Raw genomic sequence first — 23760 nt, 5'->3', positions numbered from 1 at the left:
AAATATAGTCACTGAATTTGTCTACAAGAAGGTCTAAAGATAAGACATTTGTAAGTTGTTTGTCATCAGGTAAGTCAACCTTTTATAGCTTACTATATACGATATGGGGTTTTGTCATTGTTGAAAGTTGTACGGTTGCCGACCACTTCATTTGAACTTTGGTGGGTAGTTGTCTCTTTTCTAATCATGCCACATCCGTTATCGTCATAAGGACATCCATATTATCCCATAGTATGCCATTTTAGTTCTGACAGTGTTATTTTTAAGAACAAGTCTATTTGTAGAAGCAATATCGGTCTTTCAACTATGTCGTTCCATTTTACTCAAGCTTGTCTTCAACTCTTTGATCGAATTTGTATAAAATAAAAACTCAGTAATATTAAAAAATAGAGAATAAAACCATCGGGAATTAAATATCCTATTGTGTTAACTAACCAATTATCTAATTTACCAAAAGTACTTAGTACGATGTTTGTTATCATGTGGATAAAAGGAGATCAAGACAGCAAACTGATGACTCAAATAATCAAAGACGTCTAGTGGTCAACATTTCGTATGCAATATATCAAGCTGGTCTCAATCCAAGTATAAATGGAGTTATGTATTGCACTAACAGTCATAACTGTAACGTTGTACTTTGCTGTGTACATGCACACATGCAAACCGAACCATTTGGCGTAGGATTAATTTAAATTTCAGTTAGTAACGTCTTCACCAAAACCAATGTCGCGAGCTACCAAATAGTTTGTTTAAGTCTAATGATTGCCTGCCTATCTATAATAATACAAGTGATATTTGATGAGCTGTCCTTTTTGAGCAATAAAATATAGAAAAAAGTAAACATAGGTTTCGGCAATTAATATATTGAAAATTTGTCAACAGAAGGACACTATTGTTTTCTATTTGTATCTTCCAATCTTCCAATGTTTCTATTTCTGTCTGTAGGAATATGACCGCCATGTTGGTACTATTGCTGGTACTTCCGGTTTTGACACATGCAGACATGACAACAACCATGACTAGTGTAAATGACTGGGGTGGTAGGATGCAAGCTCATTTCCGGTTCCAAATTACAGAGGAACTTAATGGATGGGAATGCTTCATAACGTTCTCCAGTCCAATTGCAAAGATAACTGTAAATGCTCAAATTACTTCACTTTTCTTTAATGTCAAAATGATACCTCTAAATTGTGTTTATTTGTTTCTCGCTAATTATTTAAAAAATAACAACAACCTAGTGTATTAAAATAGGAAAAAATAAAGGCAATACCGCTGTTCGAAAGTCATGATAACTATTTACACCACTGGGTCGATGCCACTGCTGGTGGACGTTTCGTCCCCGAGGGTATCACCAGCCCAGTAGTCAGCACTTTTGTGTTGACATGAATATCAGTTTTATGGTCATTTTCGTAAATTTCCTGTTTACAAAACTTTGAATTTTTCGAAAAACTAAGGATTTTTTTTATCGCAGGAGTAGATTACCTCAGCCGTATTTGGCACAACTTTTTGGAATTTTGGGTCCTTAATGCTATTCAACTTTGTATTTGTTTGGCTTTTTAACTTTTTTTTAACTTTTTGATCTGAGCGTCACTGATGAGTCATATGTAGACGAATCGCGCGTCTGGTGTATTAAATTATAATCCTGGTACATTTGATAACTATATAAATCGATTGAGAGAGAACAAATCCGGGTTACAAACTAAAACTGAGTGAAACACATCAACTACGAGAGGAATACAACGAACCAACAGAAACAATTAAGTGCAACAAATACAGAAACGAGCTATAAGATAACAATTGCCATTTTTCTGACTTGGTACAGGAAAACCACCAAGCTAATTAATGACATGTGAATAACATTAATCTTCAAACGTCAAGATTTTTAATATTTGGAAACACAGAAAAAACAATCTCTACTACTGGTATGTCATTTATGTTCATTTTGAAATTTCATTTAGAATCATACTATTGCAGCAATGGATGGGTGACGAGATTGAACATTCGACTGATAACACGGTTCATATACTGGTTAATCGAAGACATACTGGTGTGAAAAAGATAGGGGACACGCTGGATATCACCGTCCAGCTGGAATACAGTGGAACAAAACCAACCGGAACAGCAGTCCTGAAAAATCTAGGAGTGGATACATTCACCGTTCCGCCATTACCAAATAGTATGTACGGTACTTTAAAATTCATAAACCCACCACCGCGTGAAATTGACTTCAAGATACATATTAAGAAATGAATTATTGTCATCTAGTATGAAATTTGGTGCTTTAAGACTGATCGTATCTGCCATATTCATTTGAAAGTGCATTTATCATTTCAAACCATGCAGTTACATTTAATCGTCTATTCTTTTCACGCCCCTTTTGGTCCCATAGATTTTTTTTAACAGGCAAACATCATTGGCTTTTAACGTTATGTTATTGATCGTTCACGATGAAAGTAAATTAATAAAAGCCTTTCGGACGGAACAATTATGTAAAGTGTTATCCTAAATTACCACCGATTAAACGCGTTTTTATTCTTTAAAAAAATGGTTCATACAGTAATTATTCATTTTACTGAGAACAATAGTCCATGTATTGAAAATTATCGTTGAATGCTCCCCTGAAATATGGTAATGCATTTTTCATCACGTCATTTGAAATAAATAAATACGTCCACATATTTTCCTGAATTTGATTATTTGGTTTCTTTTAATTCCCCAAAAAAGATTCTTTGAAAAACGATATATTACAATGGTTGAAATTGTCTCATTTCAAAACATTCCAGAGTTTTTATCATTTTAACACACATGCTATTCCGATATGAACCATCTGTTTTTCTCTCAAGGTGATGGTACAAAGTATAATTATGATGAAGTCCTCGAAAAGTCCATATTGTTTTACGCGGCACAAAGATCAGGGAAACTTCCTGCAGATAACCCTATACCATGGCGTAATGATTCTGCTGTGCTCGATAAAGGACAAAATGGTGAAGATTTAACTGGTGGTTGGTACGATGGTATGTTCTTTTTGTTTGCTAATTACGATTAGTAATTGATTTTAGAAGGCCATTTGTTTTTTTACGTGCATATATAAAATTTTGTTGATTATGAATTCACGATACTGTTTTAAGACTTTCAATATTGTATGTCTTTTGTCTCTTTAGTATTGGCTATGTTCATCTTAGGGTTATAATTTCTGATTATTGTCTCATGCCGTTTAAACAATAAACCCACCATTTTCACCTCTGAAGAGTACTTATTATATAGATATTTGTTACCTCTAAATATAACACAAATAAAACTGAGAATGGAAATGGGGAATGTGCCAAAGAGACAACAACCCGACCATAGAAAAAAACAACAGCAGAAGGTCACTAACAGGTCTTCAATGTAGCGAAAAATTCCCTCACCCGGAGGCGTCCTTCAGGTGCCCCCTAAACAAATATATACTAGTTCAGTGATAATGAACGCCATACTAATTTCCAAATTGTACACTAGAAACTGAAATTAAAATAATACAAGACTAACAAAGGCCAGAGGCTAAGTATGTTCGTTAGCTGGAAAGTAAAATTCAAACCTTATCTTTTTCAAATAAGAAAACCAACGGGCGATTTATCATATAAACTGAGAACGAAAAACAATTATGGCAGCCACAAGCATATGGGAGCCACTGTTTTGTCGGCACCGGAGTTTGAAAAGGCACACAAGGAACATTGCTTAGTTAAACATGTATACAGACGCAACAATCTAATTACAAATTGTAAAAATCAGTTGTCACATACTGTTTTGTTTTAAATATTTATACTTGACTTGCTTTTCATATTCTAATTTTTTTTTTTTAATTTTAAAATTCCCTTTATGCATTTTCTCAGCTATGAATAATGGCCAAAGCTTGTCAGAACTATACACAAGAGGACAATGGCACACTGAAAGATCTAAAACCACGCATTTTCTAGGGATTTGGATCATTTCTGTTATAAATTAACATGTAGAAGTTATTCAGAATTTCTATTGCGTAAATTCCAGGTGTTTGTTTTACTTTTCATGGACCCCTGATACACATGTGTTTTATTCCCCATTGTTTTTCAGCTGGAGACAATGTAAAATTTGGGTTCCCAATGTCTGCTACTGTAACAATACTTGCATGGGGACTTCTGGAGTTCAAGGACGCTTATTTCGCTAGTGAGGAGTTAGGGGAGATGTACGACTGTATTAGGTGGCCATTAGAATGGATGCTCAAATGTCACACAGGGAAAAACGAGCTGTATGTCCAGGTAAAATTGTATTTCAATTCCAATATTTTGTACCATTTATAGATTATCGTTTGATCATCTTAACGAGATTGAGTTTCTCGCTTGAGCCGGTACGGTGACGAAGTTGTCAATGTCATGTCAATTTCATTAGCAACGCCACGTGCTTCCTTAGTTTCTAGCGAGAATTTCCCATCTCAAGCGAGTGCCATGATATGAAAAATTAACAAAAAAAAAATATCAAAAGAAAAATGCACAAAATAGCGATAAATAATAGATATCTACTTTTTATGGCCCCGCAACGAAGTCGAAAATCACAGTTATACGGACTTTTTTTCTAAAGACCTTCAGATATTGGGCTGATTTTTGGTATGTGAGTTAACCATGTTGAGTTACAGATCAAGTTTAAGTTTTGTTCCGCTCCACTTATTTTTGCCGAAATTATGGGCTTTGGACTTGGATAAATTGTTGAAAATCACAGTTATACGGACTTTTTTATATACGCCTCCAGATTTTGAGCTGATTGAGACTACCATCATGTTTGTGTCCGAATGTGTTATTCCATTTGCAGATTTTTCAACTTTTTGGGACGGGCCATTCGTGTCGCTTTGACACATCTAGTTCCTTTTATTTTTCAAATATTTTTTTTCTCAATTGAAATATTCTGTCCGTGTTATTTGTTTGTTTATCAACTCATGAGTTCAGTAATTAATTAAATACATAGGTTGGTGATGGTGGAAAAGATCATGCATTTTGGGGGAGACCGGAAGACATGAAAATGGATAGACCCGCATTCAAAATAACTGCCACTAATCCTGGAAGTGACGTTGCAGCTGAGTATGCCGCTGCAATGGCTGTTGGATCTATGGTGTTTAAAGAAAAGGGTAGGTAGGATCAGATAAGATATATGTTCTAAGTATGCCGCTGCTATGGCTGTGGGATATATGGTGTTAAAAGAAAAGGGTAGATAATATTAGATAAGATAAATTGAGTGTGCCGTTGCAATGGCTGTGGAATCTATGGGGTTCAAAGAAAAGGTTAGATAAGATCAGATAAGATATATGTTCTACGTATACCGCTGCAATGACCGTGGGATCTATGGGGTTTAAAGAAAAGGGTAGATAAGATCAGATAAGATATATGTTCTACGTATACCGCTGCAATGGCCGTGGGATCAATAGTGTTTAAGGAAAAGGGTAGATAAGATCAGATAAGATATATGTTCTGAGTATATTGCTGCAATGGCTATGGGATCGATCTATGGTGTTTAATTAAAAGGTAAATAAGATCAGATAAGATATATGTTCTACGTATACTGCTGCAATGGCCGTGGGATCAATAGTGTTTAAAGAAAAGGGTAGATAAGATCAGATAAGATATATGTTCTGAGTATATTGCTGCAATGGCTTTGGGATCTATGGTGTTTAAAGAAAAGGATAGTTAAGATCAGATAAGATATATTGAGCATGCCGCTTCAATGGTTTTGGGATCTATGACGTTTAAAGAAAAGGGTATATAAGATCAGATACGATATATTGAGTATGCCGCTGCAATGGCTTTCTGAAATATGGTGTTTAAAGATAAGGGTGGATAAGATCACATAAGATATATGTTCTGACTATGCCGATGCAATGGTTGTGGAATATATGGTGTTTAAAGAAAAAGTTCGATAAGATCAGATAAGATATATGTTCTGAGTATTTGCTACAATGGCTATGGGATCAATGGTGTTTATAGAAAAGGGTAGATAAGATCAGATAAGATATATGTTTAGCCATGTTTCTTATTAATTACAAATAGTTGTTTGCATAGCTTTGCATATTCTTTGTTTTACTTAAAGACACTTACAGTACTTTATTATCAAAATTGTTTGAAATGTATGGGAAATATAATAAAAACCAGAATATGAAATCGACCACTGTAGTCTGTGGCGTTGGCAGAACGTTGAGTTTATCGTTGTAATTTATGCCGACCTCGTTTGTCATATTGGGCGCTTATTAAAAATGACTTTACGGTACAGATATTGTTTATTTTTCATGCCGTACAATGACTCAATTGTATGTGCAGCAGATGATAGTTTTCATAACACGTACTCCATTGTAGAACTATATCTAAAAACCAATGTTTTTTTTTCGAATTTTTACATTTTCAGTCAACTATCCTTCGATCATGCTTTAAAAAATATAAAACTTAGATAATTATTTCGATAATAGTTCATGTAATATGGTAGATCCTTGTTTATAAGACACATTGAGATGACCCCTATTTGTGACATAATGTTCACGGATCGTTGTCAATATAATGAAATTCTACACGACTGTCCTACATGTGAGAGATAAGGGCTATAAAACCAGGCTCAATCCACCATTTTCTACATTTGAAAATACCTGTACTAAGTCCGGAATATGACAATTGTTGTCCATTCGTTTGATGTGTTCTGTCATTTGATTTTGTCATTTGATTAGGGACTTTCCGTTTTGAATTTTCTTCGAAGTTCAGTATTTTTGTGATTTTACTTTTTGCATGTATGTTATTGTAGACCCAGCATTTTCATCTAAGCTATTGACTCATGCCAAACAGTTATACGATTTTGCAAAGACCTATAAAGGTGTCTACAGTACCAGTGTTCCCGAGGCAGCCGCTTATTACAGGTACGATTGCTGTACAGAAACGTCTACCTTTGTTGTCGTTTTTACTGGAGTGATTTATTCTTTGCTTTAATGAAAAGTTTGTTTATTTATTTATTGGATATAATTTTTGATAACGCCAGTGTATAACTTAAACTATTGTTAGATTGTGTATTAATGCAGACCCTATGCCGATCTAACGTTCATAATTAATGAACGGTATCTAGAAAAGCGCTCCTGACACATGAACTTTGTAAAGCGTTACTTTTAAAAAAAGAGGGACAAAAGATACCAGAGGGACAGTCAAACTCATAAATCGAGAATATACTGACAACGCCATGGCTAAAAATGAAAAAGACAAACAACAGTACACATGACACAACATAGAAAACTAAAGAATTAGCAACACGAACTCACGAAAAACTAGGGGTGATCTCAAGTGCTCCGGAAGGGTAAGCCGATCCTGCTCCACATGTGGCACCCGTCGTGTTGCTTATGTGATAACAAATCCGGTAAATAGTCTAATTCGGTAGGTCACATTAATGAAGAGGAGGGGATCGTAGTTACGACGTAAGGAACATATCCGATATCATTTGTGAAACGGTTATTCCATAACGGTCAACCAACTTGTGATGGCGTCCGTAAAATTAATGAAGGGATGATTTCAACTTCACCATTTGGAACTCTTGGTTTAATAGCTTCCTTGTGAGCAGCAATCATCTATCAAGAAAATCATGAAAGGAAATGCAAGCACGTGAATATCGTATCAATTGGGAGATATATACCCCGTATGCATGTGCTGCTGGAATGTTGCTACTTAAAAAAGGAAAGTTCAAAATTGTAAAGCTGAAATCATCTCTTTTGTCGTAAAGTTTTGTTTTCGACCGACCCTCATTGTCAATTTCTAGATGCAAGTCAACATATATTTGAGGCCGACATAACTGTATCTGTAGTATCCTTTATCTCTTGTTCGATGGGACAGATTCGTTCCACATAGTCACCAACTTTTGAATTATTTAGTGAAAGTACTTCATATATACGTGAATATAGTTCAAAAGGTGTAAATGAATATTCGTTTTTTAAATATAACTAAATAAATCTTTTGAGCAGGAGCATGCATTGTTGAATCTACAGAGTATAAATTTGTACGTTTATAATTCTATGATTTTTAATCTGATTCATTTTGAAGGTAAAAGTTAATTGTATCATGTTTTGCAGTAATCAGCAGATCTAGCAGCTTGTAAAGTTTTATACAAATAACCATTTGTACCGTACAAATGGTTACTAGTACAAAACTCGGTTTACGAATCTGTTCCTTAAGTCCTTATGTAGATTCTTATCAATATAAGTTAGTTCACAAAGCCTCTAAAGAATACTTATATAGCGGAAAGTAGAATTAAAGGATATTGCTAACTTCTTATCTTTCCTCCTAAGAAGTTCCTGTATGAAGTCAGCCTCATAATAATAAGTCTGAAAGAAGAGGGGCACAAATATATTTAAAAATGTTAAAACAAAATCAACATTTACTCGTATTTTCCTTCGTCTTTTCATAATAGATTAGCAAAAATACAACAAACTACCTTAATTCAATAGACTTCACAATAATAGTTTACAGACGATAAGAAAAATAAACATTTGCATTGGAATATTATAAGTTTATAGATATAGGAAGATGTGGTGTGAGTGCCAATGAGACAACTCTTCATCCAAATAACAATTTATAAAAGTAAACTATATAGGTCAATGTACGGCCTTCATATAGTTTAGATCTGTGATGTATGAAGATGAACTTATATTTTAGATCTGTTATGTATGTAGGTGAACTTATATTTTAGATCTGTTATGTATGAAGATAAACTGATATTTCAGATTTGTTATGTATGAAGATGAACTTATATATAGATCTGTTATGTATGTAGGTGAACTTGTATTTTAGATTTGTTATGTATGAAGATAAACTTATATTTTAGATCTGTTATGTATGAAGATAAACTGATATTTCAGATTTGTTAGGTATGAAGATGAACTTGTATTTTAGATCTGTTATGTATGAAGATGAACTTATATTTTAGATCTGTTATGTATGAAGATGAACTTATATTTTAGATCTGTTATGTATGAAGATAAACTGATATTTCAGATTTGTTATGTATGAAGATGAACTTATATTTTAGATCTGTTATGTATGAAGATAAACTGATATTTCAGATTTGTTAGGTATGAAGATGAACTTGTATTTTAGATCTGTTATGTATGAAGATGAACTTATATTTTATATCTGTTATGTATGAAGATGAACTTATATTTTAGATCCGTTATGTATGAAGATGAACTTATATTTTAGATCTGTTATGTATGAAGATAAACTGATATTCTAGATCTGTTATGTATGAAGATAAACTGATATTTCAGATTTGTTATGTATGAAGATGAACTTATATTTTAGATCTGTTATGTATGAAGATGAACTTATATTTTAGATCTGTTATGTATGAAGATAAACTGATATTTTAGATCTGTTATGTATGAAGATAAACTTATATTTTAGATCTGTTATGTATGTAGATGAACTTATATTTTAGATCTGTTATGTATGAAGATGAACTATCATGGGGCGGAGCCTGGTTGTACAGGGCAACCAATGACTCACAATACCTGGACGATGCAGAGAAAAATTACCAGACAGGAGCAGCATGGGGACAATCGTGGGATGATAAAAATACAGGAAATATGGTATGATGTGGATATATATGTTTCTTAATTGTTCAAACTATCTTAACCAAAAACATACAGGAACTGCTGGTCTGTGTTAAAGTCTTCTAGATATTTTGGTTTATTTATATGTTTCGCAGTTTATTGTGGTGTCCTATTTTGATGAGCTTGTATATATTACTTTTTAGGGGCCAGCTGAAGTCTCCGGATGCGGGGTTTTCTCGATGTATTGAAGACCAAGTGGTGGCATTAGTTTTTTTCCTGCTTTTTTATCGGGTTGCTGTATCTTTGACACATTTCCCGTTTTCATTCTCAATTTTATTGTAATCTTCTGATATGCTAGCTTAGTACTAAAGTACTGTTTACACGATTCCGAATACATCAAATGGGAATACAGTTCAAAAGGTGTAAAATGAATAATCGTTTTTTAAGTATAAATAGATGAATCTTTTTAGTATGAAAATTGTTCAATCTACAGAGTATAATTTGTACCTTTATAATTCTATGATTTTTTATCTGCTTATTTTAGAAAGTAACACTTACAGGTACCAATTTTTGTAATAATCAGCAGTTCCAGTAGCTTGTAAAGTTTTATACTGGACATGTTCACCATAAGCCGATACCGAAGCCGATACCGAAACCAAACAATAGTAGTTAGGTCAATGGTAAATGTTTTAATGTTTAATTAACTCAATCCTTTTACTCCATTTTATTCTTTGAAATTTGAATACACTAGATGTAGTAGAACTTTAATTTAACAATTTACATGAATCTATCAAAAAAAACAATGTTGAATTCAACGAGTATCGTTTTAAAAATACTCTAAAGCAAGTAATCTACAATAAAGATTTCGATTTACATTCATTGATGATGTACATTGATCATGAAGCAAGTTTCGTCGAAGGGAAAAATGTACAAAGTTCTACAATATGTGCAATATTGTTTCGACTATGTATATATAAAAAGAGAACCTTAAATTTACAAATGAGGCAAACTTTCAGATCAATGCTAACATGGCCTTCAGCTGAAGAATGGGAATATACGAAGGGTGATTGGCCATAATTGGAAGAAATAGTTGGATCTATTGATGGCACCTCCGATAGAATAAATCTTCCAACCGATAACCAGGCATTGTTTTATAGTGTACATCGGCTTTTACACTGTATTCATACGCAAGACAAAGGAAATAAAATAAGGTACATCAAATATGGTTTCCAAGGTCTTAACAATGACACAATGATTTAGAGATTGATGAATGCGATCGGTCCACACGATATTTTACCGTTTCCTTGTGATTGCTACTTACTTGGCGATACCATATATCCATCTGAACATCCTATTGCAACACTATGTACTGTTAGGCAGCTACGCTATTGAAATTCAATAATTTACGATCAATGCAAATTTGTCAATGAAAAGATTCGTGCAGAAGAACTTATGTAGGACATTCCTTATGACCAATGGAAATCGTTGGAACGATATTGTACCTACTGTGGATTCATTATTATTCTTTGGATATCAATTTTCGAGGATTTCGTGGGAACAGGTGAACCATGTAATTAAATATTCAACGAATAGCAAATTTTCTATAGGCTTGTATGCAGATTTCGGCAAAACCACGAAATTAAATATCCACGAACATCTAAGTTTTCATTAATCCACGAAAATTGGTACTCACGAAAATAAATGAATCCACAGTATTTAGAACTATGTGCAGCTATTACCCTACGAAGAAATCTTTTTAATGTACATCATAAATTAATTGTATTAACATCTTTAATTGTATATCATTTGCATTTGTGTGTTTAAATAATGGATGCATTTCACTTTGCATTTTTGATAGATACATATGAATTGATGAATTGAAGTAATACTCCGTCTTGTGTATTCAAATTTCAAACAATATAATGGAGTTAAAGGGTTGAGTAAATTAACAGTATAAACATTAACTATTCACCTCACTACTATTTGGGGTTTCTGTATCAGTTTCGGTTTCGGTTTCGGTTTAAGGTGAACATGTCCAATAGCAAACATTCGTGCGGTGTCGTTTTACGAACCTGTTGTTCCTTAAGTACTTTTGTAGACTTTTATCGATATAAATTGATTTACGAAGCCTTCCAACAATATACTATGTTGATATTATTTCAGATTTTACTGTATAACATAACAAAGAAAGACATCTACAAACAGGACCTAGAACTAACTTTTAAAAACTGGATGCCAGGTGGTACCGGCGGTGATGCTTTACCTTACACACCAAAAGGACTGGCTTTCAGACTACAGTGGGGATCTCTTAGATATGCTTGTAGGTTTGTTTAGGCTCTGCTTATAGCGCAAAAAAATCTCTGACAATATATTGGGTTTTTTTCTAATTTTTTTACCAAAGAGTGCAATAGTTAGTAGACATTTGGTTTAGTTTGATTAGAAGCGCATGAGTTTTCTTACTTACTAGTATCTTACAACACACACAATGTATAGAGAATGGAAGAGCCCTTTTGAATGAACTACAGATAATATACTAGTATAGACTAAATATCATATCACAAAGTTCTGCAAAGGAACATATTATTAAATAAATATTTTAATGTAAACCTCATGGTTTTTACAGCAAATATGGCATTCATGGCGTTACTTGCTGCCGAAGTTGGTATGCATCCTACGGAATACCGGAAATGGGCTAAAAGTCAGATCGGATACGCTCTCGGAGACACTGGAAGAAGTTTTGTAGTAGGCTTTGGTGTTAACCCTCCATCAAGGCCTCATCATAGAGGAAGGTAAGCAAATTTATTTTATTTGACTTTGAAGTTGCTTTTTCAGCTCACCTGGTCCGAAGGGCCAATTGAGCTTTTCTCATCACTTTGCGTCCGTCGTCGTCGTCGTCGTCGTACGTCGTCCTCGTCGTCGTCGTCGTCTGTTAACTTTTACAAAAATCTTCTCCTCTGAAACTACTGCGTCAAATTTAACCAAACTTGGCCACAATCATCATTGGGGTATATAGTTTAAAAAAATGTGTCCGGAGACCCGGCCAACCATTCAAGATGGCTGCCATGGCTAAAAATAGAACATAGGGGTAAAATGTAGATTTTGGCTTATATCTCTGAAACCAAAGCATTTAAAGCAAATCTGACATAGGTTAAATTGTTTCTTAGGTCAAGATCTATCTGCCCTGAAATTTGCAGATCAATCGGACAACCCGTTGTTAGGTTGCTGCCCCTGAATTGGTAATTTTAAGGAAATTTTGCTGTTTTTGGTTATTATCTTGAATATTATTATAGATAGAGATAAACTGTATACAGCAATAATGTTCAGCAAAGTAAGATTTACAAATGAGTTAACATGACCAAAATGGTCAGTTGATCCCTATAGGAGTTATTGCCCTTTATAGTCAATGTTTAACCATTTTTCGTAAATCTTAGTAATCTTTTACAACATTCTTCTTCTCTTAAACAACTGGGCCAAATTAAATCAAACTTGACCGCAATCATCATTGAGGTTGAGGTATCTAGTTTAAAAAATGTGTCCGGTGACCCGGCCAACTAACCAAGATGGCTGCCATGGCTAAAAATAGAATATAGGGATGAAATGCAGTTTTTGGCTTATTACTCAAAAACCACAGCATTTAGAGCAAATCTGACAGGAAGTCAAATTGTTGATCAGGTCATCATCTAACTGCCCTGGAATTTTCAGATGAATTGGATAATCGGTCGTTAGGTTGCTGCCACTGAATTGGTAATTTTAAGGAAATTTTGCCGTTTTTTGTTATTATCTTGAATATTATTATAGATAGAGATAAACTGTAAACAGCAATAATGTACAGCAAAGTAAGACCTAAAAATAAGTCAACATGACCAAAATGGTCAATTGACCCGCTAAGGAGTAATTGCCCTTCATAGTGAAAATTTATTTAATTTTCATAAAATTTGTAAATTTTCCCTAACATTTTTCACTGAAACTACTGGACCAAGTTCATTATAGATAGAGATAATTGTAAGCAGCAAGAACACATCACCATCACCAACACACAATTTTGTCATGAATCCATCTGTGTTATTTATTTAATATGCACATAGACCAAGGTGAGCGACAAGTTTTCGTTCTTGATTATAGAAAAAAGACTTTTGGAGATCCCAACCTTTAATTAAACATGTCACGAGGTGCCACGTAAAGAAAAAGAAATAGTCAATGTATATAAATTAGATTTAATTGCTTTTTTATGAAAAAAAAACCCGTTGTCTCTCGTCTTTCGTCAATTTCCTAATAGTAAAAAAATTGTTTGAGTATAGCATAGTTATGTCCCTTTAACATATGTTTTATCAGTCGATGTAAAACAAATCCATTCCTGAAATATTTGTTTTTGTTGAAGTATACAATTTGAAGAATATTTTGATATTTCTATACTATATTTCCGAACATTGACATATAATGGTTTACTTTTATAAATTGTTATTTGGATGGAGAGTTGTCTCATTGGCACTCATACCACATTTTAATATGCCAGATGCGTAAGAACAATAATATATCTTAAAGAAATCGATTGTTTATATATCCTGAAGCTCATGTCCAATGATACCCGGGCCATGTTCTGATCTTAACAAGCAAGCAGATGCCCCGAATCCCCACACATTGTTTGGTGCCTTGGTTGGTGGTCCTGGACAAAATGACCAATACACAGATGACAGAAATAATTACATAAATAACGAAGTAGCATGTGACTACAATGCTGGCTTCCAAAGTGCAGTAGCAGGTATGTATATTAACAAACTAATGTTAGAGTACAGTAACGGGTATATATAATAGCATGTGACTATAATGCTGGTTTCCAAAGTGCAGTAGCAGGTATGTATCCTAGAATATTGATATTGTAAAATAGCGACTGTCAGATTGACGTATTAGTTAAATATACTTATAAATGTTTCAATAATATATAAACATAATAACAATGATATTTAATCTCTTCGACTTTGGAATTCATTGGCTTTTTGTTTTTTTCATTTATTTTGGAAATATACCGTGTTAACCGTGGATTATCGAATTTATACAATCGAAATAGTTAACATATCAATTTTAAAATCTGAGCATCGAAAAATTTTAATTGTCACAGAATTAGAGAACTCATATCAAACTTTTAATTGGAAATACATAGGCTAAACATAGATTAATAACCTGTGGTTTGTATTGGTAAGCTCAGTACTGATTTAGAATTTTTAGTGTCCTAAACATATTATCTACCAAAAGTCCGTGTTAATGAAAAAAAAAGATATTTGTATTCCTAGCCTTAGTTGTAGTTATGAATACTAAGTGGAAAGGGGAAAATATAAGTTGCAAATCTTGTCTCCAAATCCACTATAAAATAACTATGATTAAACTAAATAATATTTACCCTAAATATTGCTTGTTTATACTCTTATCTTGTCAGAAGGGAACGTTCAAACATACAATACAAATGTACAAATACAAATACGCTTTGTGATATGATTGGTTATCTATGATAACCTTCCATCATTACCGAACTGAACAAAGAAATAACACGACGGGTGCCGTATACGGTGCAGGAAATGCTTACACCTCCGGAGCACCCAATTTCACCCTCCGTTTTTAGTGGAGTTCGTGTTGTTTCTTAATTATTATTTATAACTGTTGATTTAAATGTCCTTTGGTTTTGTTAGTCTTTGTTTACTCCTTGGTTTTGATTGTTATTGTCTCCTATGAAAACTTAAAATAATAGGAAAAGGAATAGGTAAAACATTACAAGTTCGATCTGAAACTCATCTCGTTTATTGAGATAAATGTGTAAAACCGATCTTGTTTCATTGTTGATTTGATGTTTATTTATTCTGATTTGTGTTCGTTATTCTATATTTTTTCAGGTTTGAAGTCACTGCATCTTCGTCATATTTTGGACAGGTAGCCTTTCAATATTCAACTTTTATAAACTCTAAAAATAAAGAATTAAAGAACGTGAAATTGTTTTATTGTTTACATACAGAACAAACAGTTAGATGGTAAAGTTTTTAGCACCATCTTACGGTGTTTATATATGTCCCAACTCGTTTGCTAAGCCCATGTCTGTATTGAAGTTTGGAATTTCGATGAATGCATTTCTGAAAATTTATTCGACAACATTAATAAAAGGATCACTTGACTTTGTAAATATTTTGGAAAATTTGGCCAAATTACCACACGTTACTAAAACCTTTTCTAAATTCCTCTACAAAGAAAGAAATATGGCAGTTGTTATCCATTCATTTGATGTGTTTGAACTTTTGATTTTGCCATTTGATTGCAACTTTCCTTTTTGAATTTTCCTTGGAGTTCAATATTTTTGTGATTTTACTTTTTCCTCCATAAAAAACAAGATTTGGTTTACAAGTTAGGTTTCCCTATTAACAAATAAAAAACGGGATACCATATTAAAGTTTTTACGGTGATGTTCGAATATTTAAATACAACCCGCGTACCTTATTAATCCTTTAGATAAAATTACTCTAAAAGTCACAATTCAAAACTGTAATTGATCTTTACTTTTTTTTTTATATCAGTATAGATATGGATTTTGTTAAAAACCTAACCAGATATTTTTGTAATACACATATGTTCATTTTATAATCTGTCGATTCCTATATATTGGCATTGCACTATATTATGTTTTTCTTTGACTGATAATGACGTTTTTATACTAAAATCGTTTCATGTTTGATATAAATCAGTGGTTTTTGTTTGTTTCTGTATATCATAGTTGTTTTTCGTGTATTGTTATGTACATACATCGGGAAGTTAATTTCTTGTTTCAATTCTTTTATAGTTGTCCTTTAGGTACCGTTTAAATCTTATTATGCGGCAAGGGGTTTTACCCATTGTTAAAGATCGCTCAGTGACTTATTCTTGTTGAATTATACGTCATTTGGTCTCTGGGGGTAGAGTTTTATATAAGCTTTGGATTTCAAATAGTTTGGCCTCGAGCATCATTGAAGAGACATGTATTGTCGAAATGCGCATCTGGTGCAGAAAAATTGGTACCGTTATTATTATTACGACCACTGGATCGATGCCTCACCTGGTGGACTGTTAGTCCCCGAGGGTATCACCAGCCCAGTAGCCAGTACTCCGGTACTAAGCATGAAAATACGGATTTTTTGTTTTATTAAAATTTGCTGTTAAAAAATGTTAGAAATTATTATAAATTAAGGAATGTATCTCCCTTATGCAAAGCTCTGATTCCTTTCACGGATTTGGCTATACTTTGTGGAACTTTTGTATTATAGCTCATCATCTTTAATATAAGCTTTGGAATTCAAATATTTGGGCCACGAGTATCACTGAAGAAACATGTATTGTCGAAATGCTCATCTGGTGCAGAAAAATTGGTACCGTTATTGTTATTACTACCCTGTGTCGATGCCTCTGCTGGTAGACTGTTAGTCCCCGAGTGTATCACCAGCCCAGTAGCCAGTAATCCGGTACTGACATGAAAATACGGATTTTTTGTTTTATTAAAATTTGCTGTTACAAAATGTTAGAAATTATTATAAATTAAGGAATGTATCTCCCTTATGCAAAGCTCTGATTCCTTTCACGGATGTGGCTATACTTTGTGGAACTTTCGTATTATAGCTCTTCATCTTTTATATAAGCTTTGGAATTCAAATATTTGGGCCACGAGCATCACTGCAGAGACATGTTTTGTCGAAATGCGCATCTGGTGCAGAAAAATTGGTACCGTTATTGTTATTACTACCACTGTGTCGATGCCTCTGCTGGTAGACTGTTAGTCCCCGAGTGTATCATTAGCCCAGTAGCCAGTACTCCGGTACTGGCATGAAAATACGGATTTTTTGTTTTATTAAAATTTGCCGTTACAAAATGTTAGAAATTATTATAAATTAAGGAATGTATCTCCCTCATGCAAAGCTCTGATTCCTTTCACGGATTTGGCTATACTTTTTGGAACTTTTGTATTATAGCTCTTCATCTTTAATATAAGCTTTGGATTTCAAATATTTTGGCCACGATCATCACTGAAGAGACATGCATGTATTGTCGAAATGCGCATCTGGTGCAGAAAAATTGATACCGTTATTGTTATTGTATTGTTTGCAATCATATTTTCGCATTTGTATAGTCACATGTGTTGCAATACACTGGAAATTTTATAAACATATTCTGTTATCAAAAAAATCTTTATTATTGTAAACAACCACCACGAAACAAGTGCTTTATCATTTTTTGTAAACTCTTGCAACATGTGCAAGAACATGCATATAACTTTTGTTTGTGTTATGACATACAGAGAGCATAGTGACTTATACTTTCATTTACTATTATTTAAAAGATTAAATATACAATTATAAAATGTTATTTTCATTTACGATTCCGCTGAAGAATTTCCCTCATTTTCCCTGTTTTCATTCCCGGTTGCTATAGTAGTACAAGTGGTTTCAAGATTGCTTTTGTTTGTACGCAAAAAATTTAGTCCTGTCGGTTTTGCTCCTATTTTACTTGGGTTTTTTGGTGGTCTATAATCATTCCCATCAGTATCTTTCCATTCCTTTACAGCATTTCGTATATAAAAGTTTGGAGTTACTATCACACCATATCCATCAACTCTGACTGGATGGTCTTGACATAAAAACATATACTTCTCTTTACCAGCACTACTAGGTTTAATGGACACATATGCCGTATCTTTTGCTTTTTCGGGAAAAAAATCAACCTGAGAACACTTTTCTACAACTGAATATCCAGACTTTGAAGTTTGCTCAAAACTGTCTGTAAATTTTTTAGAAAATTTTCCAAGGGCAATACCTCTATAATTCTCTATGACACTATCTGATGAAACTCTTGCAAGAACGTTAATATTACTTGCATTATATACTGTTACAGGTTTTTTCGAGCCAATTAGCATTGTGTACTATAATAAGAACAAAAATGACGTAACTTACTCAATTAAAATATATGTTGTAGTATGGGTAATATTCCATAAAAAGATCAGAAAAATAAGTTTTAAATTAAGATTACAGTGTTTTAAAATATTTAAACTAATAAAAATAATGATGTAATGTATTGATAATCAAATATTAAGTCACCTTCAGGAAGAACTCTTTACAAATAGGGTCTGTTGAAAACAAATAATTTAAGCAATAAACATGATAAACGATTTCGGTTAAAAGAAATGACAAACAAGTTAAGAAACACTTTATGCACATTTTATTCGTAGCAAAACTACCATTATAAAAAAGACTCGGAGTGATATTAGGTGCACCCGAAGGCAAAGCAGATCATGCGCCCCTAGTTACACATCTTGTGGTACATTCTATTTTCAGTGGTCAGTCTTAGTTGATGAAATGATGATTGTATTCGTGTATATCTGTGGTCAAAGGTGACACATAAACTTAATAGCGACCAAACAAGTCGAGTTGGCATTTGTGAAAGTTTCAAATGGATGACTTAAATTTTAAAAGTTGGAACCTATTGTTTGATAGCCTCCTTTTTATTAGACCCAATCGATCAAGCACATAGTACGCGCAAGCTCCGGAATATCGTAGCAACTTGGAGATATATACTCCGTACTCATCTTTTGATGATATGTTGCTACATAGAAATTGATTATGTAAATCGAAAACTTTAAATTATCACTCTTGTCATACAGCTCTGTTCTCAACCGACAAACTGCATATTTCTAAGTGTAAGTCCTGATTTTTGCAGACGTAAGTTTATATGTGGTATAACTAATTAACTTATTTAGTGAGAGTACTTTTTCATACACCAGTGTTAAGATCTTTATCATTCTTTACTGTATATGAAGTCTTTCTCAAATGAGTAAAGGAAAATACAGATACAACTTCTGTATTGTATTAAAATAGCTGATCTGCTAGAGATATGTTTGAAAGATTATCTGCAATTACATATTTGATTCTCTAAAGATGTTATGATCACCGGCATAAATGCCTTTGGGTTCTTGATGTGCAACTAGTAATTTAAAAACAGGAAGTAGGGTTTTGACGGATTAAAAAAGTCATATAAGTATTTATCAAGTAATCACGAGACTAATTTTCTGACAAAACACGAAGTAATTTTGGAGTAGTAATGGAACAATATCTAACAAAAAAAATATCATACAATTTATATATTTAAATTATCGGAAGAATAGAAATCGTCATCTGACCAAAAAGGTATTGTACAAGTTACATCTCATCAAACTAATTTTGAAATCCAGTAGCTTATGCGAAAAGTGTACCTGAATTTTCTGTGGGCGAACGAACAGCCGAACACATAAATGGACAATATTATTTCAATACAGCTCTTTCTTGAGCGAGTGGGGGATATTTAAATTATGTCTAGAACTCTTTAAAACGCTCTATTTTTATTATAAAGTATTAAACAATAGCCTGCCTAGGTAAAGGTACCGAAGAAATTAAACACTTCTCATGAATCGACAAATAATGGTGCACAGTAACACCTGCATATCAGACTGGCTAATTTTATTTATACATTTTTCTATCTGATTTTAAATGACATTAGGGCATATTATATCGTGTCAAATCTAAAACTCTTCAAATTAGATTAACTTGCATCGTTTCTTATTTTTATATTTTTGCTTCTGTCAATGGAGTTTTTGTTCATGACAAGTGATTTAATTCCAATCTTTATCATATATTAAAATAATTGTTAGTTTGGCTATCGAAGGTAGGTGGTTCTCTCCATGCATCCGGACCCATCCACCATTAAAAAGTTGCCGACATGAAGTGACCACCAGTGCTGAAAATGGCACAAAATCCACGAATCATTCAATCATTATACAGTATTGTTCACTTGTTTACTGTTCAGTTAAAATTACAAATTACATTAAAACTTACCTTAATATACACATGAAAACAAAATAAAGAAAACACCTTCTTCTACTTTTCTTTTAATCTTGAATTCTTATGTTACGACGTTCTTCAATATTGGTAGGTTTGTTATGTGTCTTTTAATTGAAAAAAATAAATTGGAAATCAATTGTTTTATCTTATTTTTACCCCGGCGTTTTTTTTTTTTATCTCACAACGAATGAATTTGTTGTTAGTGATAGCAACAGTTCAATGACAAGTTAATATTGACATTAAAAAAAATACGATCCGAGGGAGTATATCAAACAGCCGATTACTAAAGACCTGCTTTAATATTTAAGTAAAGAAAAAGCATTTGCTTACATTAATCCCCCTATCATATCATAAATCAATAGTAGAACCAAGACTGACAGTTATTCTATTGCATCTAAAACGAACTATATATATGACAGTGACATAAATTTAGTATTGCCATTTTACAAATTTAATAGTCTTTAATAAACAATAGGATAATTTAATAAAACTAAAAAACTTTTATGTATTTCAAATTCAACTTTTCAAAGTAATCATGTTTTGTCAAATGTAATTTAATCTTATAATGATTCCTGCATGCAGTAGAACTATTTATAGTGGGGCGGCTTAGTACTGAAATTTGACACAATCATGCATATGGTGATACAAGCATAGGATTTGGCACAGACGTTCTTTAGGGTGTACTTTATCATATTAGAGAGGTAGCCAACATGTTTTTGATTTTTTTCACGGCGGCCATTTTGAATTGAAAATTGACATCATTTTGGTCAATAGAAGAGATTGAAAAACTATCCTAACCGTTTTCAACGTGATATAGGTCATCACAACTATATGAAATACATATAAAATGACATGAAAATATGTCAAACAGACAGCAATGTAAAAATAAATCACCACTTCCGGTGAGGGTCATAAGAGTTCATACACTCGAGCAATTGAAATAATAGTGGTAATGATATGCGATAAAAAGTATTGTTTGATATATATGAAATTATGTGAGACATGCTGGAGGATTTATCAATGTAATAATCTACCGTAATTTTCGATGTATTCCGTTTTAACAGCTACAGGAACACAATGTCGTACAGGCCAGGTTTGTTATAACACTTACATCTATCAGAACAAGTTTTCTAGCAGCCACATTTGTGTAACTCCTGGCAAGATGCAGTGATTGCTGCTAACTGTGTGAAATGAGTAATCCATAACCCATCCGCGTCCTTCTTAACCCATCCTCCGTCACCAGGATTATGTATATGTTGTTCATGTGTGACTGCCTTTCCCAACACATGACCACCTTGGTATGCAGCTCGTTACGTATGCTCAACCAGTGCAGCTCTACTGGGTGGAATTGTGTCATAATGTATTTGTTTGCGTGCACACAATTCAAGTCTGGATTCGTTGATATTAAATGATGTTATAGTTCTGTCGTATATATAACCACAAAAATGCCTTAATCAACTCCAAATCAGCTTCACTGACCAATGCAGGTTTCTTACTTAATCGCTCAAACACCTCCGTTACATCATTAATTATTCCCCACGTGTGCAATGCCGATTTTATCTTCTTTCCATGAAAGCCGAAGACCGTGTCACATCCAGTGAAAGCATGAAAAAGGGCGAAGCTTCTGATTTAGAACCAAGAGCATGTTTAATTTCGTGAATCGGAAGCCATCGCAGGTCTTTCCCTTTTCCAAAGGCAACCCAAAGTTTTTTTACTTGAAGTGTTTTGAAAAGAGACACCGCAAAAACTACTACATCAGTGTCTGAGCTGATTATCAGTGAAGATTTACACCCCTTTTCAGCCCCACTTTTGATATGAAAAAATATCCTTGTGTCTGCTTCCTCGTGATAACACGGACTGCGATCATCATGGTCATCATCAAAATTTGTCATAACATTTTCGCCTCTTGTGACAAAAATCATTTTGTCAGATTGAATCGCGAAAATTTTGTTGGCAAGGAAATGAAACAATTCCGTCTTATTTTCGTCCACTCGAAAGAAGCTTGACAAGCTTTCTGAGTCCTACTGGTGCCGAAAACTTTCCGTCTAGATCCAGCACCCCTCGCTTTACTTATTTGTCCTTTTAGACTGTTTTCTATGTAAAAATCATAGCTAACGTCTACTCTTGAATGTTTTGAAGTAAGGTGGATAATGTATGGCAAAATCACATCTTTTGCGTATTCATCAAAAGAATATGTTCCACGCGATGAATTGACTATATCCGCACCATCAACTACTATCATGTCTGTCTGAAGTTCTTCTCTTGGTAAATCTCCCTTAGCTTCTAGATCTAGAGCTTCCATAATCTGTAACTTAACGTCACTATTGATTTTCCACTTTGAGACTAAAGGGGAAATTTCTTGACTCAAAAACTCTTCTAAGTCGCATTGTCTGCTGACAGGATATGAAAAGCCTAGAAAACAGACTGCAATCTTCTCAGGCAAGGTTTTGTGTTTTGTTAAATGCTTGCCGTGTTCTGCATTCGGATTCTGTAGTGAGCATACTGATTGCTTCCAGTTTATTTAATTTGTGATAGTTTCTCTGTGCCTGCTTGTACATGTTGTACAATATCTTTACTGTCTATCTTGTAGATATCTTCCGAATCCTCAAGAAATGGATTTTCATAATCATTTATGACAGTCTTTTAAAAAAGACTTTTCACTTTGTCAATGAAATCCTTTTGCATAGACATAGAATTGTCATGATGCCTGTCATCTGCGTTCTTTCTTATAGACGAACTTTCTTCGAACTGGCTTGTCCTTCAGGCGAATAGAATGTACCTGTGAAGAAGAAGAACCAAGCTGTGTTAATCTTTCTTCTTCTAATCGAAACACCGCCGACTCTTCAGAGTTTCTTTGAGTTTCAAAGATATATGTAACCAGCTCAGCTAATGTAGTTTCTTTCATTGTATTTTAAGAAATAACACGACAGGTGCCGTATACGGTGCAGGAAATGCTTACCCTTTCGGAGCACCTGATTTCACTCCCGGTTTTTAGTGGAGTTCGTGTTGTTTCTTATTTATTATTTATAACTGTTGATGTAAATGTCCTTTGGTTTTGTGAGTCTTTGGTTACTCCTTGGTTTTGATTGTTATTGTCTTCCTCCTGTGTACAACTGATTTCGATCTCTGTTTGTCTCTTTTTTTTTATCTCTCCCTGTTGTATACCGCTGCAAGACGGATGATACGTCATCTCTTGTGCTATAACATCACCACTACTCAGCTTTGCCAACAGTTGTTTATCCTGAAGAACTGTTGCACAATCCACTAGTCGTGGGTTTAGTTTCATTGTCATTGCCTCTCTTAACATCAATATGA

At 33.6% G+C, this 23760-nt stretch overlaps 1 protein-coding gene across 1 annotated transcript; it reads left to right on the top strand.

Moving 5' to 3' along the window:
- LOC139500774 (endoglucanase G-like) lies at positions 1–15532 on the top strand. The gene is made up of 12 exons (XM_071289614.1): positions 1–69; positions 946–1135; positions 1975–2176; positions 2844–3014; positions 4087–4271; positions 4972–5131; positions 6787–6898; positions 9457–9607; positions 11735–11891; positions 12195–12360; positions 14140–14330; positions 15454–15532. Exons 2-12 carry the CDS (start codon positions 950–952, stop codon positions 15492–15494), a joined length of 1722 nt encoding a protein of 573 aa, XP_071145715.1. The 5' UTR covers positions 1–69; positions 946–949; the 3' UTR covers positions 15495–15532.
- The last annotated feature ends 8228 nt before the right edge of the window (positions 15533–23760 follow it).

The sequence above is a fragment of the Mytilus edulis genome, chromosome 13 (assembly GCF_963676685.1).
Source record: "Mytilus edulis chromosome 13, xbMytEdul2.2, whole genome shotgun sequence".
NCBI lineage: Eukaryota > Metazoa > Mollusca > Bivalvia > Mytilida > Mytilidae > Mytilus > Mytilus edulis.
Note: the sequence above shows the minus strand (reverse complement) of the source record. Positions and strands in the feature narration are given on the sequence as shown.

Excerpts from the sequence above, each read along its gene's own strand:
- LOC139500774 (XM_071289614.1), top strand. The coding sequence starts at position 950 with ATGACCGCCATGTTGGTACTATTGCTGGTACTTCCGGTTTTGACACAT. Across the intron at positions 12,361-14,139 it reads AGGCCTCATCATAGAGGAAG|CTCATGTCCAATGATACCCG; the intron begins GTAAGCAAATTT and ends TATATCCTGAAG. Across the intron at positions 14,331-15,453 it reads CTTCCAAAGTGCAGTAGCAG|GTTTGAAGTCACTGCATCTT; the intron begins GTATGTATATTA and ends ATATTTTTTCAG.